At 41.8% G+C, this 27,962-nt stretch overlaps 1 protein-coding gene across 3 annotated transcripts in view; it reads left to right on the top strand.

The window, feature by feature from the left end:
* Positions 1–27,962, top strand: part of ARMH3 (armadillo like helical domain containing 3) — a 129,763-nt gene that overhangs the window by 32,900 nt on the left and 68,901 nt on the right. For 2 of the 3 annotated variants that reach the window (XM_075717663.1, XM_075717664.1), the window contains 8 exons: positions 2,439–2,497; positions 3,847–3,912; positions 5,036–5,105; positions 6,614–6,674; positions 9,560–9,648; positions 24,379–24,461; positions 24,975–25,101; positions 27,814–27,889. In XM_075717663.1, coding sequence (XP_075573778.1) covers positions 2,439–2,497; positions 3,847–3,912; positions 5,036–5,105; positions 6,614–6,674; positions 9,560–9,648; positions 24,379–24,461; positions 24,975–25,101; positions 27,814–27,889 — 631 coding nt within the window. Of the gene's footprint in view, positions 1–2,438; positions 2,498–3,846; positions 3,913–5,035; positions 5,106–6,613; positions 6,675–9,559; positions 9,649–24,378; positions 24,462–24,974; positions 25,102–26,828; positions 26,882–27,813; positions 27,890–27,962 lie in introns of those variants that run through there. The other variant, XM_075717665.1, reaches the window with a different exon arrangement.

Below are 27,962 nucleotides of genomic sequence, written 5' to 3'. Positions count from 1 at the left end.
ATCCAAGTCTCTGATGGAACAATTTTATGTTTTTCAATTTAACTTCTGTGCTTATTAGTCACTGTAATATGGAAAGTCTGCATAGGGCCTCGGGAACTGCCAAACTGGATTAGTTTCAGATGGAGTGAAATCTGATAAAGGGGATTCCTTACGAAACAAGCCAGTGAGAGATGAATTTTTATTCTGGTTCGAGACAGGAGTTGATGTTTCTTTCTTTACTTTGGTTCTGTCTTCTATAACATTTTTGTGTGGCTTATAGACAATCTCCTTGCCACCATGGTAGTATGTGGCAATGAGCTCCACTGACTGTTTAAAAAAAGTGTGCCTTCCAAACCAGTGCTTATTAATTCTAGTGGGTATATTCCTGTCCTAATATTTTGATGATAGATGGGGCCCTGCCTAACTGTTTTTTCTTCTTGTGTAAGACCAAGCATGTGACACCAATGTAGCAACAAGAGAAGAAGAATGAGTAACTCTAATTTACTCCATGTATCTTGAGACAGGTGGGACCACTTAAAGGGGAGACTGGTTTGTTCCACATCTAGGACTATACAGGTATTTTTGGTCCTGTCCCAGAGAGCATAATTGAATAGATTGCATTCGCTAGATCCTCCTCTTGTTTTCTCTCTTGTGTCAGTCAGAGGCAGCTGCCTTGGGAGAAATAAAAACTGCATCATTTTTTTTCCCATCTGTAAAATAGGGTTCATACTGCTATACTTCCCCATAGGAAGTGGTCTGCTTTGTTCCTTTAATGAAGGATGCTGTGAAAGTATGAAGTGTCTGCGCGAGTAACTACCTGCATAGCTGCCCCATAACTGGTGAAAATGGCATGATGTTCACAACACACTGGCTGAAGGCAGAGTACTTGGTGTGAAATGGGAGCCTTCACGGCACGATCCCCAGAGAGAGAGAAGTGGTAGTGGCACCTATGAAAATATACAGGGAGGCCTTACAATAGGAAAATGACAAGACTCCAGTGTATCAGAGTTCTTTGAGGCCACTTCTCCTGCTTTGCTGCAGTAGAAAACTTTTCACTTAAACATTTTAGCTGAGGTAAGGAGACATAGGAGAGACTTTTAACTCTCTCATTCCAAAATTCCTTTTCATCTTACTTAGTGCAGCAAGATGAAATCAGCACACATCAGGGCACATCTTGTTAGTAAATATTTGTCCCTCAGCAGCATAGAAAAGAAAACAAAAGAGACATCACACTACACAGAACAGCTAGCTAAGCCCATTCTATCTATGTTTATAGATTACTGTTTACACACTAACTAGCAAAGTGTTTGTAAAAGTGACCTGCAAAGATGCAAGGAGTTGGGCTGATGCTGTCTTCTGATTTCTATGAAAGTGGTCTGACTGTTTCAGATTTCCCTCTCCTCCAAGTTTGACTCTAAGGCAGATGTCAGGGATGGCATGTTTAGTAGTCTTATGCTTTAGAGAAGCTGTTGGAGGTCTCAGGAATGTGCAGTTTTAAGCTTCCTTAGAATTTAGTTATAGGTATGTTGTGTTTTGTTTGTTTGTTTTTGTGGTTTTGGGGGTGTGTCGTGTGGGTGGTTTGGTTTTTAGAACAGAGATTTTTAAATGAGCTTGATTGGACAATGCCTTGAACAACCTGATCTTAGCTGGCCCTGTTTTGAGCAGTGATTGGACCAGAGGTTTCTTCCATCCTAAGTTACCCTATGACTGTATGTATCTTGTTTTTTTTGGTATTTCAAGGTTAAAACTGAGAGAAGAGTTTTAAATAATCCAAATAAAAATTGCATTTTTCTGCCATAGTCCCTCTCTATCTGTGAGTCTTTCAGCCCTCCAATTGCCATTCAGGGCAAAAGCTGCAAGCTGTAAGATGAATAACAAGTTGTGGAACATGATCAGGGTGGAACTTTTTTGACTTAAAATGCTAAGTCTTTGCACCCTTCCTTATTTTATGATTTTGCACAGAGCAAACTAGGTCATGTCTCTCAGTATTGGGGTTAAAACTTAGGACTTTGACCATAATGTTGGGAGTCGTTCTGCTACACTGTGCTGTGCCTCTACCAAAGCTTTGCTGCTTGTTTCATAACCTACAGCAAAGGTGATCTTTTTCTTTCCGTCTTGTCTAGGAGAGGGAAAAGTGCATCTCTGCTGTGACAGAAAGACAGGGACTAACCCCAGTATTTAGAATATCTGTGGAAGTAAAACTGAATGAGACAGAAGCCCCACTGGTAGTTACAGTGCTGTTCGTTCAAATCAGAAACTTTGCTGTTGGTGGGATTTAGCAGTCAGGCTGGAGGGTGAGTGCTTAATGAGAGTAGTTAGACTATTAGCTATCATGAAGGAAGTAGGAGTATGAAGAATCTCCAAGGCTGGGCTTCTTTCTTGCTGCAACAGCTATCTCAACTCTTCAGCATTGCTAGGCTTCTGCAGCTCATGCAGGACTTGTTTTTTCTTCTTTGCAGATGAGCACCGGCTACACAGTGGCAAGCTGTGTCTGATTATCCTGACATGCATAGCAGAGGTAGGTTTCTTGTGTGACGCTGTTCAGCAGATGGTGTGTTACAGGGCTCTATCTGCATGCACATCCCCTGCCTCCTGTTGACCAGGCGCTGAAGTTCCGCAGTGGTACTGAGTAGTGAGGACCTCAGGCACTTAACATTTTGCTAATAAACCTGATGCAGTACTGTTAAAATTGACTTGAAACTTGAAAATTGGATCGTCTTATTTGGGTTAGACAATTCCCAGGGATGAAGAGAGAAAAGAGTGAACCTAAGCCTTTTCTCTCTTAGCTGTTGAGTGACCTTGTGGCGTGGCTTTTAGATGAGTAATGTGCTAACGGCTTTCAACTCTGTGCTGTTCATGGTAAACATGGGCAATGCCATATCCCTTCTGCCTAAGAACTGTATGAGTCTGAGAGAAAGCTGCATGGTTGTAAGTCCCTACAAGCAAGACAAGTAGCAAATCTGGTGGTAGGGTGAGAAAACAGAGCTATGTCAGCAGTCCTGGCTGAATGTGGTCCTGTCTCATGGCAGGTATGTACTAATGGCTTGACTGGTGCCTGAATGGTGATTGAGTTCGTGTGGCATTTGTATTTTGCTTGCTTGCAAGTAAAGATCTTTCATTCTTAACAAAGAATAAAAAGCAGTGATGTTGATAGCCAGTTTAAGGATGTAACGTTTCTTCAGGGTGCAGTCTGAAAGCTAATCATCTGAATTTCAAATATTTATAATTAAATGTTTTTGCCACTTGAGTTCTTCAGGTGGGTGTGTAGGTAATACAAGATAAGAAATTCTGTTTCTATATAGCAAGGGCGTGTTTTGGTTCTGGTATTAAAGGGAGGGTATATTTATTACCCAACTTGGCTGTGCATTATCTGGAGGAGTCACTTTGATTTAGAGCTAGTCTTGGAATGAGCTTTCCCTGAGGGGTGGGACAGCTGATAGACCTACCTGCTAGTACTGCAGTAACTTCTGGCATGATGGGTCCATCAAAATGCCAATATAAACCTTTGTCCACGCAGTCACAGGAATTTGCATGCTGGAGAACCACCTCATGCATTATACAGGACTTGTTAAAATCTTGACACTGTAGTGTGTGCAGTCCAGAGTTCGGGTGAGCAAAGGAAGAGAATGGAAAATAAGTTGCTAACAAAACAAGCAGTAGTGCAGACTTAACTAAAGTGGAATTGGGATGAGGAGGGGTTTACTTTTGTGTGACTGGAGACATGGGTGGGGACAGATGGCTTTCTAACCTTACAGCTGTATGTTGGGAGTTTTACACTGAAACACATGTGATTTGAGAGGCAAGTGGAAGGTGTTGGGCACTTGGTTGGCTGTTCATATCTCCTCCCTTTTCTTGCTCTTTCAATAGGATCAGTATGCTAACGCTTTTCTCCATGATGACAACATGAATTTTCGAGTAAACCTACACAGGATGGTGAGTCTTTTCCTTCAGATGGTCTGTTTTTGCTTTGGGATGAGAACACAGAGGATTTGAGTGCCTGTATATTGAAAACTGTGTCACAGACATCTAACCTAGATAGCTAAGGCATGTGGAAATACTGTGAGAAATGCAGTAATTGGGGAATGATTTTGCAATCGCTCTCAGAATGTCTCACTCTTTCAAAGAACAAAGAGCTGGTTGCCCTGTCGGTGAATTCAGAGGCCTGTGTAGCTGGAGAGGAGCTGTGTATTATGAGGTCTCTGAGGAAATCAGTGACAGAGAGAATGTTCTGCCTTAATCTTTAGCAAGCATTAGCCCTCATGTGATATATTAATAGCCAGTGCTAGTTACGCTGAGTGCTCTGATTTGGCTTATGCTTCATCCTGGGTGGGGTGACTCACCTGCAAGGAGGAAAGTATTTTCTCCAGAGCTTTTTCCTGTAGGTATCTATGGAGGAAGTGTCCTTATGTGGCTCATGAAGCTCTGTAGTTATACCAGTAACTGGAACGGTTATCCTAACTTGATGCATTCTGTCTGTAGTACTGGCAAGTTCCACCTCATCTGACAGTGAAGCAGCACCTGAAAATGTCACTAGTCCAGGACAGAAACAACCATCTTTATAGTGAGCACACTGCAAGGATGCTAGTCATTCCCACTTAACAACAAATTTGCCTTCAATTAGCCTTTCTGGTCTGTTACAATAAAGACCAAAGCCACTTAATACTGCACATGCTGTTAAGAATGCAGATTAGACTTTGGGTCAGGAGCAAATCAGTATGTCAACCAAGGGGGAGGAATTGCTGTGTGATTTTTTTGTTTTGTTTTGGGTTTTTTTTGTTCTTTTTTTTTTTTCTTCCCCCCCCCCCCGCTGATGATATAACAGGGCCCTCCAGTTACACAGCTAGAGAAACAAAAACCCAGTGGTGAGCATGCTGAAAATGGTTTTTGGCACAATTTTGCTCCAGCCACAGCCTTTAGGATTAATATAGGTGAGATGACAGTTGGAGAAAAAGAGAAAGGGAAGCCTGTGCTGATGGTACTGTTTGCATGAAAAATAAAGTAATGCACAGAATGTCACTTCAGGCTTCTGCTGACTTTCATCTTTGTGTGTTTGAAGCCAATGAGACATAGGAAGAAAGCAGCAGACAAGAACCTGCCCTGTCGCCCGCTGGTGTGTGCAGTGCTTGGTGAGTATTGTTAGAGTACGTCTGTGCTTGTGGTTCCTGAAGCATCTTTTGTTCTGCAATAGAAATATGAGATTTGTGGATTAAGGGGAGGGGTGCATGGACTTAAAAGCAGGGTAGTTAGGTACTAAAGATATTTCCAGCAATGGACTGTCCATCTCTATACCTGGCTTCCTCGTAGAGAAATTAAATCCAAGATTGCTGATCTGTAGCAAGAAATCCTATATATATTTACAGTAAGTTTTGCAGAAGCCTGTTGGCCCCCTTTACCAGAATAAGTAACAATAGGGAGAGCAACTGATAAATAAATTCAGAGTTTTAGGTGAGTGTACTAACAGTTGGTCACAAGTAATTTCTGGATGATGTAATGAAGGCAAACCTACAGAAAGGACACATGTTTGCTGGGCATTTAGCCTTTTCTGAGCAAAAAAACAATAGGAATGTCAATAGCTAGGGTTGGTTTTGCATGTGGGTATGGAGGCTCAGTTGAAAGCTTTTCACACAGCATATGATTAGATTCTGACACTCATCACTGTGGAGGCCAAAAGCATAAGTGGGTGCAGAAATGGATGGAGCCCTGAATGACTCTTAAGCCTGATGATAATGGAAGCAGTCTTGGACTCCAGCATTTTCAAACATGTGATTCTTGAAGCCAAGACAAAACAGCTGCATGAAGAATCTTTCTAGACTTACCAGTTTTCATGTACTCTTTCCCTAGACTGTTTTTAGTGACTATTAAGTCATATTGCTTGGCTATTAATACCCTAGGAGGTTACATCTCACAATTGTTACCACTGGCATGGGTAAGCATTTTATGCTGAAGTTGTGTTGGGCAGAGAACACACGAACAGTCAGCTAGTGTTCATTAGCTGAACCATAGTAACTTATCTCATTCAATTGTATTTCTTTACTCTTTCCCTCATCCTCACACTGGGAGCCCTTAAATGTTAAAGAGACAGTCTCCTTTCCTGCCCTCCCCTGCTGAGAATGAGCCTTAAGCAGAAGCTTAGTCTGTGTTGAGATCATACGAAGTTTACTTGTTTCAAAGTTTATTTTAGGGAAAAATGGGTGTTCTCTACAACATTGTCTCTAAACATCTAGGTTATGCATTTGTGCGTTGTTTCTCGTAAGAATGATTTTCTAAAATGTGCTTCTCAATGGAATTTTCCATTAGTGACAAGGCTTGAAATATGAGAGCAATTCTAAGCATCAGAATTTGTGGTGTATTCTTTATTTGACTAATAGTGGGGGAAGACATATGGGGAAGCAGTGTCTCAAAGCAAATTACATTATGTGCCCTCAGTTTCCAGTAGTTTGGTTTTTTTAATTCCAGAGAATGTCTAATTCTCATTAAAACAAAACAAAAAAAAAAAAGAGGGAAATTTCTCTCATCTAAGCAGGACTATCATCTGGTAAAGGTAGGTGGCGGGGTAGTTTGACTTCCTCGTTGTCTACTAGAAGTTAACAGTAGCTAGCTCAATACTTAACTTTACAATTTTCTTTTCTGTCAGATTTGATGGTGGAGTTCATTGTAACACACATGATGAAGGAATTTCCTATGGATCTCTATGTGTAAGTGTCTGTGGGGTGACTTGTGATTTTGTTTGAAGTTTGAATTTGGGTGGAATTCTAGTCATAGAGCAATCTTCAAGCTGAAATAACACTTTGTAGCCGGTGGGGAGCAGAATGGCTTTTCATGAACTCTTCCAGCAACTTTTTCTACTTCTAAAATGCTCTGTGTGCCAGAAAATTGAAAGCAAAATGAATTTCCACCTTTTAGACAGATTTCCTAATCTACTTGATCAAATACAAAGAGCTTTTCAATCTGAAAGAAGTCTCATAATACACAGTCATTGGAAGAATCCCTACTTCCAGAAGCTGAATCTTGGTCTAGAAACTGAAAAGACAGTTTTGAAAAACCAAGGACGACTGACGTGAGGCCTGGAAGGCAGTGTGGAGTGTGGGAGAGAGGTTTAAGCCTGAAATAGCCTGCCAGGCAGCAAGGGGTAAAACTTAGCAATAGGGAAAAGGAGAGAAGAGAACAGGGCTACACATGAGCACTCCATGTGTCCCAGGAGGCCCCTAGAATGCTTTGTCCTGCTTTAGCCTGGAGGACAGAAATAGGATTTAGGCAGATCATTGGCTTTGCTCTGACTGTACAGTACTGAATTTCCCCAAGGCTTGAACAGCGCTGTATTCTGTAGAAGAGATAAAGATACACAGGCTGTTTTCCCTTAAGGTAACTTTTCAGCATGTTCTGATATTGCCCAAAGAACCCTGCAACTACAGTGCCTTTGCAAGGGTTGTACACTTCAGTTATGAGTTTGTGAGAAATGTTTTTTAATGACAATTACAGAATTAGTTGTAGTTGGAATTTCACAAGAAAAGTGTGAAATGCTAGGGCTCAAAAGTAAGGTCACATCTAGAAACCCCATGAGAGTAAAAATAATGAGCAGTAGCAGGCGTCAGTGGACATCTGTATCCATTCATTTTGGCACGTTTGCGCAGTCCTTTCACTACACTCCTGCCTGAAACCATCCCATAGCAGACACAGTTATTGCAGACAAAGTGGGTGTTCTGAATGCACAAATAGTGTCATACTTCTCTGCAGTACATTTAAAAGGTGACAATGTGAAGCTCAAGGGAGGGCATATTAATTTTTAAAAGAGAAATCCTGGTTGCTTTGACCAAGGGTGTGTTTTGTCCATTATGTGTATTATGAACCCTCAGCACAGAGCTAAAAAACAAACACACCCCACCAGGATGGATAACTTCATAGCTAAAGCAGTTTAATAACTAAAGCAGTGTGGTTTGGGAGTCTACAGGCTGGTAGCTGGTGCTCTGGCTCTTTAGGCAGGGTGCTAGGACTGTTATGCCCCTCCTCATCCCTTTTCTTCCATGTGTTGATTTCACCCAGAAAGCTATATGCTAGCGTATACAACTGCAAGGGTTCAATGCTGAGATCTGTCTGCAGAGTATTTTAAGTTAACAGCTATGGTAATTGTAAAGAAATGTTTTAGCCATTGCCAGATTGTCTCTGCTCAGTGCCTTAAATAATGGTGTGGAGTTTTTCGGGGTTTTTTTTGGTAGAGGCCAATTTTAGTCTTACAGCCAAGCAGATACGTGGGTAGAAAGATACTGGGCATTGTCTGGTACCAGTAACATCAGAAATAGCAGGTCTCTCCCTAGAGCGATTGCTGTTCCTGATCTGCAGACAGCTGTCTGTATCCTAGCTGGTTTGCTTCCTTTTCTTCGTTGAATTTGTGAGAATCCAAGTTGAAATACAGCACTTAATGTGATGTTCAGCTATTATAAATGGTTTTATCTTTATTAGTCTAAAGTTAGTTTCAGTCTTTACCCCACTGTGGTATTTTTGGGGTCATCTAAGTGTCTGAAAAGAATAATGTATACCTTCTGCATGTTAGTTCTTCAGGCTTTTTCAAGCCTTATTTTGAACTCTTCACCCCATTTTGAGTAACTTACATGCACATTTTTTAATTTGATTTCTCTGTGTTTGTCTGATATGTAGTGTCTTTCAGTAGTGTCTTTTCAGAGAGATGTTGATAATAATGAGATAATGTGTTTTTGAGAAATAGGGATTTGGGGAAAAAGAATTTTTCCTTTTTGAAGTCTTCCTTCTGTTTTTTCTAAATGTCAATAACTAAAAATAGCTTGGTCTAACAAATTCAAATTTGTATATATATTCTGTCTTGTCCTTAATGATAGCTAGTGCTAGAGAATTTACTCATTATATTATATATTTAGTTCTGATGTTATTTGTGAAGAATGTGGACTGAAGAGTTTGTATGAACACTAGATGCTAGAGAGACCTATAGGATTTGGAGACTTCACAAGTATACTAGCTGTATGTTGGGGGATTTCAGAGCTTGTAGGTGTATTGCTTGATCATTCTAAAGCTCATACTTGAATTATTTGTTTAAGGAGACTGGAAAATTTGACAGAAATCTCTTTTATATAATTAAACTGCATGCCTCAGTCAAACTAAAAATCCTGCAGTTTGTTTGACTCTCCATTTCCTTTAGCCTCATCATTTGGGCCAAAGAAACTGAAAAGCTCCACTGTGTCCAGATTTTACAAAATCTGAGCTCAGTATCTCATACATATAGATCCTGCAAGTTAAGTAACTCCTTTTGTAGAGCATATGAGGTCCTCAGGTAAGGGCAGCAAAGAGTGGAAAGTGTTAATTAAATACAGACAGCAAACTTGCGTCTGTAATCAGTCCAGTCATGTTGAGCTAAAACTGGCATACAGGCCCCTTTTTCTCGTCTTGTCTGGCTCTTTCTTGTGGGTGTTGCTTCCCTTTAGGAGCCCAAAACCATGAGCCCCATCCTCCTCTGTAAGGCTGAGTTTGTCTATTTCCCTGCTGCTGATTTCCATGTTCAATGTAAATTGCTGGGAAATGCGTTGTAATTAATCCTTTGCCCTCTCTTTTCCAGACGGTGCATTCAGATTGTGCACAAGCTGCTGTGCTACCAGAAGAAATGCAGAGTGAGGCTTCATTACACCTGGAGGGAGCTCTGGTCAGGTACTTCGCATCTGCAGAGACAGTCAAATACGAAAAGCCCAGAGTGGGTGGCTTTTTGGTGGCCATGACTGCTTATGACTGCTTGTTCCATTGCTACAGGATTGAACAGCAAGCAGCAATTCTGTTAAAGCATCTTTATTTTTCTTCTTAGTTGCTGCATGCAAATTACCTCTTTTGGAAAGCCAGGTCATTATCATAATGGTAGCTAATTTACTTTCTTGTCTGGCCACGATCACCATGGTATCCAAGTGTCTGTTTTTCTGTTTCATTACCTGAGTTCCTCTTCACCTGATTGCAGAAATGGAGTAATGTTTTATGCAGTAGTGTTTCTCTCTCAGATATTTGTGAGTAGAAAGAAGGTAGGCTCTTGGGTAAAAAGAGGTGGACCTTACTTTTCCTTTTTACTCTAAGAGATGCATACACATAGAATAGTGTGTGGAGCTCCTGAAGAGAGCAACCTAGAAATGTCAGTGGGAGGGGAGAGAGGCTTTTAACTCTGACCTTTGGATTGATGGCAGATAGTCTTGTTCATGCCACTAGTATCCTGAGATAGATAAGTGTTACGGGGTTTGACTTGTTTCTCATAATCTAGTGGATGTAGCTTTGTAGGACTGTTTTATGATGCCATCATTGTGTGGGAGGTCTGAGGAAGGGGGAAGCAGAAGGATGATGAGACCTAACAGGCTTCTTTCATGGATATGGTGTGTGCTTCCATTCTTATTTTGCAAGCAGTGAAGTAGCTCAGCTAGGAAAGTACAGTTAATCCCCTAGCTGTTGTGGCTTAAACAAGAGATTTACGAAAATTCAAGGGAATGTGGCCCTAATTGTGTATTCCTGGAGCTGTGCTTAAGACCTAGGATCAGCATCTTGGCTGGTGTAATGCAGCTCCCATCAGAAATTTGAGAGAGGATGACTTTTGAAAAAGGCGGTGATGAGTGGTTTGTGAAGCTGTTCTCAATTAACACTGAGTACTTCCCTTCAGTAGCTTTGCACAGCTGAGTGTAGGTACAGAGAAATGAACCAACAACCTGAGTCACTTTCAGTTATTAAATTTTCACCTTGTGTGACATGTGGCCCATTCAGAGTTTCTAAATTATTCCTGTAGAAGGTGAAGTGGGTGCCCCTAATTAAGGGATTAGCTATTTCTTTTTGGCTGTTTTCTTCAGAACAGAGCCCCTAGAGGCATGGCTGCAGCATTGTGCTGGTTCAGGAGAAGAGCGTGTACAATGTGGATGTCTGTTGTGAATAGAAATTGCATCTGACAGTCTGTGTCGTATCTTCTCAGTAGTTACCAGTGAACTGGTTCCATTCCTATTTGGCCAGGCTGAGCTGGGTCTTTCCTACACACTGGCTGCATGGAAATGTCAAATATAATGCCTTCTGCTTGAAGGTATGGTTCCACAGTTCAGAGAGCACGCTCTTAGGCATCTTTCAATTTTTAACTCCCCCTATTTTAGCGGGGAAAAATAAAAATCCTTGCTAGGCACTGAGATTCAGTATCTTGGGATATTCTTGTTAGCTGTCTCTAATTACCTGGTGTTTGTATAGTGCTTCAGAAATGTAAAGTGCCTCAGAAGTGTTAAGTACTGCACATGCTTTGAAAGCAAAGCAGTGAAGTAAAAAGAACTCAGATTGGTCAGGTTTCTGTAAAGGACTGGGAATGTCTGCACACCTGATGTAGCTGAAGAGCTCCATGCTTACTATAGAATTCTGCATGTTTAGGGAGATCCTCTCATGCAGGAGTAAATTGTTTCAAATTTTTTCTTATAGGATGTTGAGGTGACTAGAGAGATTCTTTGGTAGCTCCTAGGTGATTTGTACAGGCTGGAAAGACCCTGGGTTGAATGGTACGTGAACCTGTAAAAGGGCACATCCTAGCTGCTCCAGGTGTGTACTTCTAGAGTGCTGTATGTGGCAGACTAAATGCTAATTGCCAGCCCTATCTTGAGATATATCTAATAATTAACTCTTATCCCTGTCAAGGCTGCTCTTCGATTGGCAAGAATGCTGCTGCCTTTGGTGTGAAAGAATGGCTATTTTTATGGTCTTGATCTATCTGACAGATGATTCCAAACCAGAGTACAGGGACTTCTGCATTCATTTCTGTCCTTTATGTGAGCGTATCCCCCTTCAGGCTTTTGTTTTGGATCGAAGAATTAGTTACCACTGCTGGATGAACAGTTAAAATGGAGCAGCTATTCACTGTAAGGTCTGAGATCTCAGGTTGCCCCATCAGGTGTGCTTTACAGAAGGTCTTCAAGCCCACACTTGTCATCTTGAATGACAAAGTGTGTGATGACTGAAGCAATGCCCCTGTCGTGCAGCATGGATAATAGCAGTGGAAGGCCCCCAACAGAGCTGAGTGGAACAAAGAAGCTGGAGGGAATTGGTGTAAGGAAGTGTTGAAAGAAAGGGAGAGAATTCTACCTGGTACATAAAAGGAGGAGAGTTGTTTCAGGCAGAAGATTGAGTAGGAGAAGACAACAAAGGGAATACTGTGGGGTAGGTGGTCGGTATAGGGTGCGGAGGAACAGAGATAAAGGTTGTAGGTGGAAGCTGTAGCAATGTATGGAGCCTTCTGTTCATTTGCCAATTCTAATGTTAGCTAGTCTCAAATTAAGGAAAACCACTCATGTGTCATCTGATGGGTAGATGCTCTTCCTTTATGGGTGCTTTGTCTGCAGTATGGAGGGCCAGCAGCACTTTGAGAAAGTTTCTGCATTTCATTTTTTGATTTTAAGTTGCAGTGATTGCAGAGAAAAGCAGTGGAGCCAGGTGTTTGGCATCTCTCAGGGCACATATCAGGTTGCTTGTGCAGTCTATAATACTTTATAGTTTTTTGGATATGTCACTATGTGGCACATTGCTTACATACGATCTTACTTCTGTTGGACTTCCTTTTCCAACATCTGAGCTTGAGGAAGAGCAATATTGTTACTGAGTCTTTGGTTGTGATCCAGCCTTAGCTTTCCTGTTAGATGAATTCTTTCATATTAAGTCAAAGGGCCAGGACCACTCAATACCGTGTAAATCTCTAGCTGTGCTGACCAGATGGCCAAAAACGTTTAGCTGACAGAGAATGATGCAGCAGTTTGAGAACTGGAAGCAGGACTGACAGAAAGGAAGATCTCTAGGTGGCAAAAGTAGTATATATAAGATGGCTCTAGCTAAAAGTAGTGTGAAAATGAGTATCAGATCACTAGTGGAGCTAGATTCTGGAATATCCTAAAGAGAGTACTGGAGAGCGAAAAGCAGTTGTAATTTGATTAGCCTATGAAAATGATTACCAAGTGCAGTTACTGATAAGTGGACCAGACATTCAGACCCAGAGATGCCTGTTGATCTTGGTTCGTCTTTAATAGACCTTTTCAGCAGATTATTAGCTTCAGTTCAATCATTTGTGGTTAGTATGTGGCTCTTCCCTTTGAGCACTGAAGAAAATATTTAGGTTTTTCTTCCATGACAGTGTACTAGTACTAGGTGACTAGCCTGGAAATTTGGGCAAGGTCAGAAACCATAAGTAGATATGATTGTGTTGACCTGTTCTGTTACAGACATTTTGGCCAATTGGAAATCTCTTGGACTGTTATGCCAGGTACCTTATACTTTTTAAATGCTGATTTATTGAATGTCAAATGTAAGGTACTTTATAGAGCTGATAAGGAAACTTTACTTGGTAACAACCAGTTCCCTGCTCTCAGAAATAGTACATGATGCCCAGTGTTTGTCTTAAGTTCAGCTCTTTGTCATGTGAAAATCAGGTTGATTTTGCGGTCATAAAGGCGGGGTTTGGGTTTTCATTGTTGAACTCTTGGCTAGTTTGTACAGTGCTTGAGTGATGGAAGGTGCTATATATGTTGTTGTTGTCAAGCATGTATAAGTTATGCCAAAAGAGTTTTCATGAGTCATTTAAGCTTTTTATATAAAAAGACCTAATTTCTTCAACTCCTCCCACCTCAAAATTACTAATGCTTGAGCAATTCACTCTGAGCTTAGGGGGTGCAGGTAACTTCATTGCAGTTGCTATGGTTTGCTTTAAGCAAAAGCCATTTTTTAAAGAAACAGAAAAGCAATTCTAATATAGACTTATAATAGCAAGAGTAGGTCATAAAAATCTTAAATATAATAATAATAATGGTGACATAGCTATTTATTAGGGCAATTGAATGCAAAGTAGGATTAAAAATTAGATTTACCATTAGTAAGCGCTGAAGATCAGTTTCCAAATTATTGTAACATAAGGGCTATAGTTTCTTATCTTGAGGCTTAGTTAATTTGATAGATGCTGAATACACTGTTAAAATCAAGGTGCTTCAAATGTGTAACACTCTCAAGAAGTTGATTTTTCTCTGTTTTTATTTTAGGATTATCAAAACAGACTTTTGCAATGCTACTGTACAAAATATACCAAAATATACTTTCTTCCTTTTTGTAGACTCCTTAGATCTTTTTGTCAGTTTCTGTATTTATAACATGAGGATAATATTGCTTTCAAAATCTTTTTGGGTGAATACTAAAGAGGTGAAAGGTTCTTTTGTGGAACATTTTAAAATAAAGAAGCAATATTTTGAGAGGGAGAAAAAAAACCACGTTCAGTATGTATAACACACTTGCCCTTATACAATGCATGTTTAAGGTGGTATTGTTTAGTCACTTGTATTTTGCTTTGTTATTTCTTTGGCTGAAATATTGGTTACTGATAGTATTTGTTACCTACATCATTCCTGGTTCTCCAACTGTTGATCAGGTCTGTTTCAGACTTGTGTTGCTGAACAGATTGGAAATCAGGTGATGTTGTGTCTCCCCTTCATCTCTAATCCCGCTGTCACTGTCACATTCTGTAGCAGCTACCTGGCAAGGGAAGCTTGTCTTCTTGCAGCTCTTGTGGAAGCCGGATTCGTATGCTGGTGTACCAGACAGCCTAGTTCACTGGTAAAATGCCTGATCACTAGGTGATCACTGCTTGGCCAGTTAGCAAATGACTTAAAGATTTTTACGGAAAAGAATTAAAGACCTAAAATTTGACCTTCTTACAAACTCGCAGAATGTCTTATGTGGCTTTAAAAAAATGCTACCAAGGTTCAAGATCCAAGAGCACTGTCTTCGGCATGCTTCTGAAGTCATAAGAGTTCAGAGGAAGCAGTCATGGTCCAGCTGATGGTATAGATAAGGCTGCTATGGTAATTTCTGTGCAATGAAGAATTCTGTAATATAGTAACAAAGAAATGTTTTTAAGCTGTGAAGGATGTTGCAAGTATAAGAGAACAGTCTCTTCAGCACAGCATCTTCAAAGGTAATTAATAAAGGTCACGTGTAGGGATAGGGTAGAAGGAACAGGAGCTTGTGTGTTAAGTGTAAAATGCTTTCATAAAATGAAATCTAGGATGAGTACAAAGAAGGTTTGCCTTTGTTTGCCTCTGTTAAAGGGTTCTATTTAGTGTTTTGGGAAGAAAAAGAAGTCATTATGTGAGACTTGACCTTTCAAATACCTTCCAGCAGAAGTGCTTTCTGACTTCACTGTGCTGCTTGTGAGCCTTAAAGAGAACTATAGAACAAATGCTAGAGTTTTAACACCTTTGTTGGTCAACATACTCTACCTAATGCGGGTTTACCTGGTGCTTTACCCTCTCATTTCTCCATGCCTTTTGATAGTGGGAGGCTGGCCCAACTTTTCAAACCTGTACATGGGAATCTCCACGTGACGGAGAGCTCTCAGCCATGTGCCATATGCCATGCTGGAGATTTTGGATCTCATGAGTTGTTTGAGTAAAAGGTGATGCTGGCTTTTTAAAGAGTGCCACCTCACTGAGGGGTGAGGCTGGAAGTGGGAAGGATGGGCTCCCTCTGCAGTTCCCGGTGGTAGTCAGTGGGAGCACCAGGAACTGAGGGAAGAAGAGGCAAGAACAGTGTCCAGGCTGGTTAAAGGTGAGCTGCTGAGCAGCTGCAACGACAGTGGGAGTTCTGAGTTGATGGGGTGAGTAGGTCTTAGGAGCCAGAGGGGATCTCGACCTGGGAGGATGGAGAGCCTAAGATGAATTGGAGGTGATAGTGTGTTAGGAGGAATAGGAGGCCCTGAATATAGGAGGGACTAGGTAGGATGACGTCTGGAGTTAGAGGATTAGGGAGGCTGTGAGGTGTTACTACATAGAAACTTTGGGTTAGAAATCATTGCATGATCTGGAAAGGGAGCTATTTGGCATTTTTAACTCTCAGGGATGGGACTAAATATCCTTTTCCTTTTCTCTTACTTGAATGCCTTCCTGGGACCGTTCTTTGGTGTGGGAAACTGAGGAATGAGAGCTAGCATCTAGCTTAGGTGTGTATCCTGGGTATTTTCTTTTTTCCCAGTGCTTCTTAATGTATTGTATGCTTGAAAGAGGAAAGGATGTTTTCTTTTCAGAATGATGTTTTGACTGTTTCAGCCGTGCTTATGACTTCTTTCTGTGCCAAGAAGGACATGGACAGGACTTCACAAGTCTCGTATTAGCACCCTGAGGGCAGAGATGCTTAGCTCGAAGATTGCAAAAAACAGCGAGGTCCTTTAGAATTCTGATGAACTGGGTGATTAAGTTGAAGTTTTGGAATTAGTGTTTATTCTAAGTAGCTCAGTAAATCAGTATTAAAATTGTGATTAATGTGTATTTCATGCAGTGTCCTTGTCTATGGCAACTTACTTCACCTTTACTTGCAGATAGGTGACGAGCAAGCTTTATCTCTGTTCCTTATCTTTGAAATTGAAAGAAAATAGATAATATTGGCCAGCTGTTTAGTAGGAAGGCCAACAGGTTCACTAACACTTGCACTTGTTGACTCTAGTGAAGTTTCTGAGGAGGTGGAATAGTTCTGAAAATCTACTGGAAAGATTATAGTTTCTCACACAAACTAAAAGCTGTAACTATTACGTGCCATGGAATAGGTAGAGGGAGTTGGCAGCCCTTAGAGTTGCCGATTTTCTTTACTCATAGGAATGCTGGTGCTTGGTTGGACATGTGGTACTGTGTTGGCACAAGCTTGGTACAGGAGTGCAACTGTTAGTCCTGTTAGCTATTTCAGCTGCTTTAGGAAAGGAATGAAATGGAAAGGTAGTTTTATGAAATAAATTTTGTTCGTAGTTGTGATGTGTGTTGTGGATTGATATTCATTGATTTATTTAATTTGTACTTCTGGTAGCACTCCATGTTGCCCCACAGAAAACCCCAGTCCCACCTTACAAAGCTCACTTACAGGCAGAAGTGAAGTGAAGCATGTGAAGTTCAGAAGGAAGACTGCAAACGTCTGCTTGTAGTCTTCTGCTGCCATTCTCAACTGGTGGTCTAATTTCATGTTAACCTTTCCATGTTATCTCCTTCAACCAAACCTAAAACACTGTGATAAGAGCACACAGCTATTTGGTGAAATGTACTGGTATAAATCTCCTAAAGAAGATAGTGTAAGAAATGCAAAACCTCAGTGGCTTTCTTGTAAAAGAGAACGTTCTAAACTCCTTGCATGGGGCATTATTAGGAAGTATCTGCTTTTACTTAAATCCTTACTGTTCTATTACTTAATTCTAGTTACCTTCACTTTATTTTAACATACTTTAATACTGATGATAAAGAGTTTGGCCCTGGTTGCCAATGGAAAGAAAAAGAATAATACAAGATTTGTGGCTGTTACTGATCACCTTGTAAGATCAGGATGGGAATTCTTCATCAACAGAGCCTTGCTCAGATAAGCACAAAGAGAGTTTAGTCATTTAAATGGACAAAAGTCTAGTAGCCTTTTGGTCATCCTGCCTCAGCCTGACAGGTCTTATCCGGATATGTTGCTCTGTCCTGCAAATTACTTTTTAAATAAAGCTAGCTAACACTGGAGGATTTGATTGTGAATCCCTAACAGTTTGCAGATCATGGTGACCTGGTGGAGATAGTGTGATTAATTTCTCCTGGGAAACAGTCCCATTGATGACAGAAGTGTTAACAGCCAGAGCTGTTTGCAGCCATTTCTTTGTCTGCATGGAGGGGTTGCAGCATTCAGAATGCAGCAATTTATCCCTGTCCCCTTTTTGATTTCAAGCACTCCTGGGTCCCTTACTTTGCTGTCTTTCCATGTTCTCACACAAGGTTTCTGCTCTTTCTCCAGATGCTCCTCCTTTTCTGTTTTAAAACCCCATGCAAAAATGTGCAACCTTAACTCCCAAGACTACTATTTAATTAACAGTGTGAACCTGCACTGTCAGACAGAATAGAATTGAGCGCAGTACTTCCCTTTCCTCTAAAGAGGAATGAAGCTTGTGGGTGTGTGCTTTTTTATTTTTCATTTTTAAGAAAAAAGCATATTGTTCATCTGAGCTTTAGCTGAAGTTGGAAAATTTGGTTTCTTTCTTGCTGCTTGCTGGATTGCTATCAAGCAGCATTGCTCTGGCATCAGCAATCAGCATTTCCATTAAGCTTGCAATTTTCACAGGGTTGGCTGCGGTTAGTTGGGAACAGTAAGTACCAGGGATGGGGACTATATAAAGAAAGTAAAGGATTAGAAGTGAAGTGGCCTACTCGACTGATCCTGGGAGCGATGGGTTATGCCAGCGTGTACTGCAGCCCTCTGGCATACTGTTGTTTCTTGTTAAGAATACAGGCTGCTTTCATGCTTACACCCTGAGAGTCATGGGGAGAAGAGGGAACAGCTGTAGAGTGCTGAGATGCTGGTGATGGGGAGCCTGCTGCTGTCTGCCACAGAGCTTTGGTGGCTGGGAGGAGGAATTCGGCAGTGCCTGTGGCAACAAGCAGGGTGGCAGCGGTTAGAGGAGCCATCCAGCCGGGTGAATTGTTACAGCTATGAGCGGGGTGCTCCCTCCTTAGCAGAGCAGAGGGAAGGAGCTGAAGCATGTTGAATAGTGATGTTGACAGAGCTTTTATTGCTTCCCCTGCTCCCCTGAGAGCGGACTGCAGCAATGGTGCAACAGTCTTGTTCTCTAGTGCTTTGGCTGATCGATGGGAAGCTGCAAGTGCTGTCCCTGAGTAATTGGTTCACTTGTCCAAGGATGCTGGGATAGTTTGTGCCTCGGGGGGTTCTGGTGCATTAGTTTGTAATAGCAATGTAGCTATTTCTCAGACACGCTTCCTATTCCTACTGCTCTATCTGGAAACTACCTCTGCTGGTTCTTTTCTGTCAAACCTTATCTTGTAGATATTCATCTCCTGCTGAGTTTGTTTTGATCACTGTTCTGGTGAGCGTCTGCCCATGCTGAACGTGGCCAGATCTGCACCTTCTTAACACTCAGGTCATCTCAGTATATCGTATTTGAGCCTTTTGCTTCCTTACTTCTGAATTTCTCTTCAGGTATAGCATTTATTACAGGTGATTACTCTGTTCTGGGGTCTCTCCTCCTCATAACAGCACAGTGGGATATATGGTTATCCTAGCTTAGCCCTTGTGACTTACAGTCTGGAATAGGAGAGTGGGCTGGTCTGTGGTTATGGTTATTGTTGTGTTGTGAGAGTCTGTTATTTCCACACTCTCTGCTATAGTTTCCCTCATGTAAGGGGATCATGCTGAATTTTGGAATCTGGAAGACCCCACTTCCAGTGCTGTTTCAGACAGAATGGTGCTGTTTTGTCTTTTATGTTGGAGGGATTGAAGCACAGAAAGAGGAATTGAAAGCACACAAAGTGTGGAATTTAAGGAATTTAATCCACTTTCTTCTTAGTTCCAGTCCAGTGCACTAATCCTTACCAGGTCTGGCTCACCATGTACTACTGTGACTGGTATGCACCTTGCCTTGAGAGTATGTGTATGTGAGCAGCCTGGCTGTAAGAGGTCCAGAATGGTTACCGTGCTGCTGAAGCACTGGGAGGCAGAGGATTTCTCTGCAGCAAGGAAGTATTGCCCAGATGTCATTATCAGCTGCCCTGTAGTGACATGTGGGTGGGGATCATCGTAAGGGGGTTGTGACTTGAAACACTGAAAGCAGGACACTGAATATGCTGTTGGTACAATGGTAACTTCCAGAGGGAACAGAGAAAATCACTGTTCTTTCCAGTGTGCCCTGAGAGTTGTAGGGTAGAAAATATGAGGATTTTAATAGATACAGGATCGTGTTAATTGGTGTTACATTGCAGCTTCTGAGGAGCCCTCACATTTCTCTTTCTCCCTTGCTCCTTTGGTAAGGGCCATTATATGCACCATTAGAAGATTTTTGACCTGTGAGCACAGCAGATGCAGTGACAGAGTCCTCCATACTGTGCTCAACCCATCCAAACTCTCACTGATGTCTGTCTCAGGGCTGTTCTCTTTTGCTCTGTTGTGCAATAACACATCAGAGACTTCTGATGCTCTTGGCAGAGTCTGTGCTACATTCTGACTTGCCCAAGGGACGGTACTACTTCTCCTTTTTTCCCCCTTTTCTCTACTTAACCTATCCCCACACTCCTGTTGCATTACATGTGATCACTGAGACACTAAATAGAACAAAAACTTTGTATGAATCCCAAATGTGCTGAGGCTGAATTTACTTCTCTTTGAAACAAGGCTTACAGGAAGAGAAGGTAAGTCTGCTATGGGAGGAGGAATAGGGGGAGGAGAGAGTGAGGGGCATCTGTCCAGAACAGGAATTACCTCCTTCCTGGTAGCAGAGAAGAGGAGATGCTGGCTGCCCACAGCCTCCTTACAGAGGATTGGCTTGAAGAAGGGCAGCAGATAACTGAGCAGGAGTACTGTTGCTCCTCACTAGACAGACTGGCCACGAGGGCTGATAAGAGAAAGTGTCCATCCTCAAAAGCAGCTGTGTGGCGGCAGAGCTAAGAACATCTTTCACTGCAGTCATTTCAGTTTAAAAAGCAGGGAGGGTATCTGTAAAAGCTGGTAATGTCACTTTTCATCCTTTGGCTGTAATAATCCTTGGGAGAGAAAATTGCCTAAAACCAATCTGGATGCTTTACACCACTTTCACATACAGTCAATCATATGGCTTCATGTCCAATTTAAGTGTCCACTCAACATGCTTTTCTACTTGGTTTTGAGGCTGTAAATGTTCAAGGCCGCGTTCTCTTCTTGTTGATTGAAGAAGCATAGCTAGTGTACTCAGCTCAGGTCACAAAATGAGGAGCTTGCATGCAAATAGTGATGGCTGCTGGTTAGTTTAGTTACAGCCTCCTGCTTCTGTTGCTGAAGAAGTTCTGTTGGCACTATTGCATTGTGAAATTATAGATATTTTGAGACTTACCATAGTGGGTGTATTGTGTCCTGGTAAGGGATGCCAAAGACAGGTGTCTTTAGAAAAAAAGGCTCTAGAGGCTATTGCAAAAATGGTGCTGTTTTCCAGTTAATGTTGAAATAGACCTCATGCCCAAACCATCCATCACTGTTAAATCCTGGAGTGCGAATTAGGATGATGTGGCTGAGCCCAAGCGAGGGCCACAGTTCTGTCTGCCTGCGCAGCTGAGAGATTGAGCTGCTCCTCCGTTGGGAATAAACATGGATAATTTCCTGGCTCGTGTGAGAGGGCAGCCTGCAGATGGGCTATGAGAGGAGAACAGTTGATTGCAGCAGGGAGAAAGTGACACATCTGGTTTGGCTTCAGGTTGCTCAGGAGTAGCAGCAGCAATGCCCCGTTGGAGCTCAGGGGCGGAGGGGCATACAGCCAGTTGGACCTTTGCTCTAAGGGTTTTTTTGTGTGTGTAATTGTCACTGAAGGGTACTGGGCATGTGAAGCTGGATCTAAAAGCTGCTAATCCTGAAAGCTCCAGGGCATAGCTGTCCTCCTTTTCAGTGCGGGGTCTGCCTTGCAAGCAAGCTGCGGAGACACAGGTAGCCATAGATTTAAGGGCGTGTTTTCCACAGTGTTCCTGTTCCTTAGAGCCACTTGAGCAGAGGCTGGTGCAGAATGTGCTGGTGTAGAAAAAGATTAGTTGCTCTTTGAGCATCGATGTAGTGTATATCCTAATTAGGAGCACTGCAGCTTATTTAGGAATGTGTGGTTTCCAAACAGTTGGATAAATTTGTCTGTGCCATGCACACAGAGGCTGTAAACCTGGTGGATTAGCTCTTCTGACCAGCACTGAGCCCAGCACTGAGTTTCTTCTTCATGTGAAACACATCCCATCTCCTTCCTAGTTCTTAGGGAAGGAACAGCATAGATCGGCTGTGAGTGGGCTATGATGCAGTGCAATTCAGGTGTGAGAACTGATTTCAAGCAGTGGTAATCTCTTGTCTTCTTTCTAACTGGAATGGGAAAATTAAACATGAGCAAATTCATCACAATGGCTGGAACAAACGGAGGAGCTGTTGTTGGGGTAGAACAGAGCAACAGTTCTCCTTCAAGTGTTGTCACCATTACAGAGCAGTGCAAGTGCTTCAGGGAGATATCTGAGAAATACTGCAGTGAGCACTTGTAGGGTACATGCCCCTGTCAGTCAGTGAGTGCTTGCGCTCTAGACAATGATGGTTATGCTCCTTCTTTAAAAAATAGTGTCTCCCCACCATGGGCAGCCTTCATGTTCGCTGTGTTTGGATGTTCAGTGGCTTCTCGTCGTGCTGTGTGACCACCCTCTGCCAAAGGCCTTTCAGCTGGGTCCTGGTAGGAGAGTGAGAGGCGGTTGGATGGACAAGAGGCTTCACACCACTTGTTACAGAAGATTCAGAGCTCTGCTACTCTGCTTTCACAAGCCCCAACTGCTAGTAGTTGAACAGCAGCGCCCAGTCACGAGATGTGGCTATGTGGACTTGTGCGGCCAGGAAAGAGGTAAAACGATGCTTATATCTATTAAATAGAGAGATGGCCAATAAGCTGCAGTGACGGAGATGCAGGGCAGCTGTCTTCAGTCCAAGGCACTGACTGCTGGAGACTACTTTTTTGCTGTGGAGGCTCGGTTACCTTGGAAACCTGTTTTTAGCTGGGTATCTGCTCAGGTGGAGAGCCCATCTGTACCTGCTACTTCTTTGTTTTGAAACGGCTGTTGTACAGAAAAATATCTGACAGGAGTATTTCTGGAGCTGGATTACTGTGGAATCCAGGCTCTGCTTTTGGTCCCAGGTGTTTGAGTCTGGTGATGTGATGATGGTATGGGGAGTTCTGTGGCTGGATTGAAAAGGTATTAGTATATGTGCTTCGTGAGGTGGGCTGCTGTCATGGAAGGGAGAGGTGCTGCTGCTGATTGTTAAATCCTGGAATAGCTCTGAAAGATAAATCACTTGCATGTCTGGAGTTTGCAGAGAACTTTGTTCTGGTTTGCAGTTCAGCATCAAGCCACAAGCTGGTAGATTAAACTGAAGTAGTTTCTGTCTGTGATGAACAAATACCGTCACTAGGACTGTGGGCTTCCCTTTTGGGGGCATATATAAACTTTTGATCCTCCCGATGAACTTCTGTCAGAAGGTAGTAGTTGCAGGACTGTATCCAGAATCTGACAATTTTGTTTCATTCCAGATCTTACCAGTCTCTTCACATCTGTCTTTTTACTGTAGATTTTCTGGTTTTACCTTTTCTGAATACTCTGTAATCCTGAAGAGGGGGAGGGGAAGGGTATCTAAATTTTGCCGTTGCCTCATTCCTGTTCCCTGTGTCTTATCTACTCCTATTTCATAGCCTGTACCTTTGCGCTGAGATGAATGGTCTGTTCTGTATTTGTTGTGGGGTTCTCCCAAACTAGAGTTGGTTTTCTTGCAGGTTACTGGGTAGTGTGTAACAGGGGGAAGAACAGATTAATAAATTCTAGGTGAACCTATAACAAATCAAAGTAATGCCTGGCATTACTCTGTTAGATGCAGTTACCAATTAGTAGGCAATTAAGAACCTTTTTTTAAAAAGCCTGTAGAGCATTCCAGCTTGACTTTGTGGGCCATCTAATTTGGGTGTTTTAAGTCTTGAAATCTGCTGACTTCAGAGCAGAGAATACATTAAGAATCTGTTCTAGGCAGGCATCAGCTTTCAGCCCTGAGCAGCTATAATGCAGAAGAAAATAGCTTTCTTTTTTTAATTTTTCAAGAACTAGAAACAATAAGATAAAGAACTTTTCATTTGATTCAAGTGTATGGAATACAATTGTTTATTGTAAAGCCTGTTTGATTAAAGATCTTTTAGCCAGCCTTTTTGTTAATTCCCACTAGCACTAACTGATTTGGGGTGGTTACAGCAGGAGCTTTTGTTGTTTTCTTAAGACAAGTGTGAACCAGATCTGTAGTCTTTACCTCACAGCCCTACATAACTGACACAATAAAGTACTATATCCTTCCTTGTACCATTGCAGCAGCATTGACATAGAGCTACAGAAAAACTATGCCATGGTTTTTTTGTTATTTTTTCTTACTTTTTTTTAACTGCATGTATCAACAAGAGTGACAGTTTGAGGCTGACTACATATACATCATGTTGGTGATGTATGAAGCAGAAACGAGACAGTGGGATCCTCCGCCCCCAAGGCTCACTTCAGGATCTGGCAGATAGAAAAATCTCCTGTGAACTGTCTGAGCTAACAAGAGACTTACCTTGAGCCTGAGCAGATTTGATTGGGAAGTCAGTGAAGGAGAGTAAACATGGGACAGTAAAACAGCTGTCACTTACCTGTCCAGCACAGTATTTAGCCACAAAAAAAACCCCCCAAAACCCACATGTAAATTGATATATTTCTGAGAGTGAGCTGCTGACATCTAGGTTAGTTTATACGAGATAATGAAAATGCATCTGTATTTAAGTGACTTGTTGAGAATGGCTTTGCTTTTAATTTTATTTAAAAAATACTTATTATTTTCTCCTAGCTTTGATCAACTTGTTGAAGTTCCTCATGTCTAATGAGACTGTGTTGCTGGCCAAGCACAACATATTCACCCTTGCTCTTATGGTGAGTACAGACAAAGCAAATCCTCTTACTTTAAACAACTTAATTAATTTTAAATGAATCTTAGGAAAGAATCCAGGATTTCTGGCCTGGTAAAGAGATACCAGAACAAGGCCACAAAGCTGAGGAACATCATTGTGGTTGGTTTTGCTACATGTTTGGAAAGGGCAGTGCTTGGACTTATTTGTAGGGTCTGCTCATTGAAATAAACAAGTCTATGTGAGGAAAGTCTTAGTTTAATTTTCCAGATCTGGTAATGTTTTTTCTTGTTCTGTGGCCCTTTTATATCAAATAATATAAACCTGTTTTCCTGGTCCCAGATACAATAGTATTTAAGCTTCTTGTCTGTCTCTTCTGTACTATAATGAAAATAATAGATAAAGCAATGATGTAATACTGTGTAATGCAACCGAGTTATTTATTTGAAGGTTTTGGTCATAATTCGTATTGTTTCTGTTGCAGAGTAGATTTTGTGTAAATATTCTTGTTGTAACTTCTTTTCACTTCCTTGTATAGGTTGTGAACCTGTTCAACATGTTCATCACTTATGGAGATACCTTTCTCCCCACTCCCAGCAGCTATGATGAGCTGTATTATGAAATAATTCGGATGCATCAGAATTTTGACAACCTTTATTCTATGGGTGAGTACCCCTTGACTGGTCAGGAATACTGTTGACTAGAAGTGAGGGTGGTGGTGGAGGGATGTTTGTGTCAGGTGTTTTCTGTCCACCTGCTGCTGATGTGTGTCTTGGTGAGTGGAGGTGGTTTGTGTACTAGGACATGTGTGGTAAATTAAGAATTGAGAGGGGGATAAACTTGTTAAAGGGATAAATTTTTTTCGTTAGAAAAAAATAGGAACAGACCCGCTGCCTCTCTAGCAGCCACTTACTGTGGTTGGAGATATAAATTTGTTGGCAGAACTAGGTATGTGGTATTTCATGCATGTTTGTGTAGTTTGCATCTATCACATTTGACAGTTTCAAGTCGGAGCACAGGTACATGCTGCAGAACCAGCCAGCACAGAGGAATGCTCAGTGCAAACAAGAATTTGGAAAAGAATTTGAGAAACTTATAACAAGAAGCTTGCTGTGCTAGACAAATCACATCTACTGCACTCATTGCCAAAACAAACCAAGAAAACAGCCCTCACAAACCTGCTTGCAGTGACAAGCAAATCACTGGACTGAAGAATGTGCCTACTGGCAAAACAGGGAGAAGCTGCCATCCTTCAAAGACAGAGAGGCATGCTGGAATGCCACCAAGTGACACCCAGCAGGGAAGAGAGGAACAAAGGAGAGCAAGGAATGCATGGAGGCATAATCAGCCAGAGAATACACAGGAGCCAAGGGTAGCTGCAACAGCGCTGGTGTAGTACCTGCATGCTTGAAGCTGTGAAGAAAAGAATATAGCTGTGTTCTTTGTTTGCTTTATTCTAGAAGGACCTTTCCTCCCTTCACCCCCTGCTCCTTTCTCAGCATGATCACCCAATGAACAACAGGAGTTAAAGGGCAGTGGGAGAGAGACAGTTGGCCACAGTACTCTTCTGACATGGGAGAGAACCATCCTCACCTAAATAAAAGTAGCTGAGTACTCCCTGCAATTGCAAGCAAAAATGAACTGCCCTTTTGTACAAACTTCCTATGGTTTTCATCCATTATATAAGGGATCACTTGGCTGTTTTTGTGCCCTCTGGAGCATATAAGATTTTTTGCTAATGCATTTCCTACTCCCAAGAATTGCAGCTAGTAAGATGAGGTGCTTTTTATTAGCCAGTTATTTTTCAAACCTGTCCCCTGTGGAAGCTGAAGGAAGGTGGAATGGAAGAATAACACACTCAAATACTTACTCAGTTGGCTGCAATAGGCACATCTGACCTGTTGAAACAATTTGTTTGTCACATTAATGTTTTCCATCCTGCTACACAGAGCAAACCCCTTTGAATTAATGTTGTAGATGCCTGAATGGAAACTCTCTCTGAATACATTACTTCAGCTATTCAAGCACAGTACCTACTGTTTGACAAAATAATGTTACTCAGAGCTGGCATCTTTTTTTCAGCAGATGACATGTAATGGTAGCACTAGGAAGCAAGAAGGTAGCACTGTCTCAAGCTCATGAAAGGCACAGTTTAGCCAGGTGTCCCGACAGCTTCCATTGGATTGCCAATCCATCTCACTGGGACTACAGTCGCCCTTCTGTCCCCTAGCCTTGGGACATTTGTTAGCACAGATGAGAAAGCTACTTTATCCTTTAGTTTTTCTGTTAACGTGGCTGAAATTTTCTACGTTGGGAGTGGCGGTGGAATCTAGTTGCCTTGGGTTTTATTTATTTATCTTGTCCTGAATCTGAACTTTATCCATATCTGCAGGACTGAAAGCTTCTCTCATGCAATAATAGGCATGAGTATGCAGCCACTGTGCTTATGGATTCACTTGTAGCATCCGTGTTCCTAGGGGATCCTAAATTCTGATGACGTGCTGTTCCTTCACTTCTAAGTCAAAGGTGAACCTTTCTTGTGCAATGTAACCTCCAGAAAACCCTGTATATACGAATTCATAGAAAATTCCCTTCTATTCAGGCAATATGGAAAACTAATCCAAAAATGTGCTAATCCAAAAATCCAAAAATTAATCCAAAACCAGGATCTGTTATTGTTTTGGTACTTACCAAGACATGCGCAGGTAACTGCCACCGTAGAAACACTACAGATTCTGACCTAAATAAATATTTTGGGTGCTCTAGCAGAAAAGAATTTGATTTCCTAGAAGTTCTTCCTGTTGCAGAATGTTTTCAGATCTGCTCCCAAGTCTGTTGGAGACCATCTGTGCAACAGAACACCGCCCTCATTCCTACTAGGAGTGTTTTTCCCCTAGGCTCGTGTGTGATCCCCCTCTGCAATTCCAGATAAACAGGGAGGTAAAGAATCTATCACTGCTGGGTTGGGTTTAAATCACAGGACGTAGTCCAGCTCAGACAGAACCTTGCATAAATAGGAGCTGGAGGAGAGCAGCGGAATAAAAGGTATCATAGATCTGGGATGCTGTCCTGTTTCTGGGGGAAATGAACTTTAATATGCAGTGATGAAAGCAGTTAGGAGGACCTAGGGTCTTCTGTCCCCTCTGCTTCCTGTCTCCCAGTCATTATCTTGTTCTGCTCACCTCTTCTGTGTTCCTTACATTTCTTAGATGGGCTTTGAAAGAAACTTCTGCCCTAGTTCACAGATTGTCTCAAAGATGACCTTTGTTTTGTTGTGGTTCCTGGACTGCCATCTCACCAAAGCAGATTTTTTTGACAGTTTAGATCAGAAAATTGCCAGTTCTGTGTCAGCACTGTTAACTGTCTTTTCCTTTCAGTTCTAAGGCTTTCTACCAATGCTGGTCAATGGAAAGAGCCTGCAAGCAAGGTGACCCATGCATTAGTCAATATTAGGTAAGGAGTAGAAGTTAATAACCATTTTAGAGATTCTTGTGTCCTGTGTGACTGCATTCTTATCATGACACTT

The sequence above is a fragment of the Pelecanus crispus genome, chromosome 10, assembly GCF_030463565.1.
Source record: "Pelecanus crispus isolate bPelCri1 chromosome 10, bPelCri1.pri, whole genome shotgun sequence".
Taxonomy (NCBI): Eukaryota; Metazoa; Chordata; class Aves; order Pelecaniformes; family Pelecanidae; genus Pelecanus; species Pelecanus crispus.
This window is presented reverse-complemented; position numbering and strand designations above follow the sequence as displayed.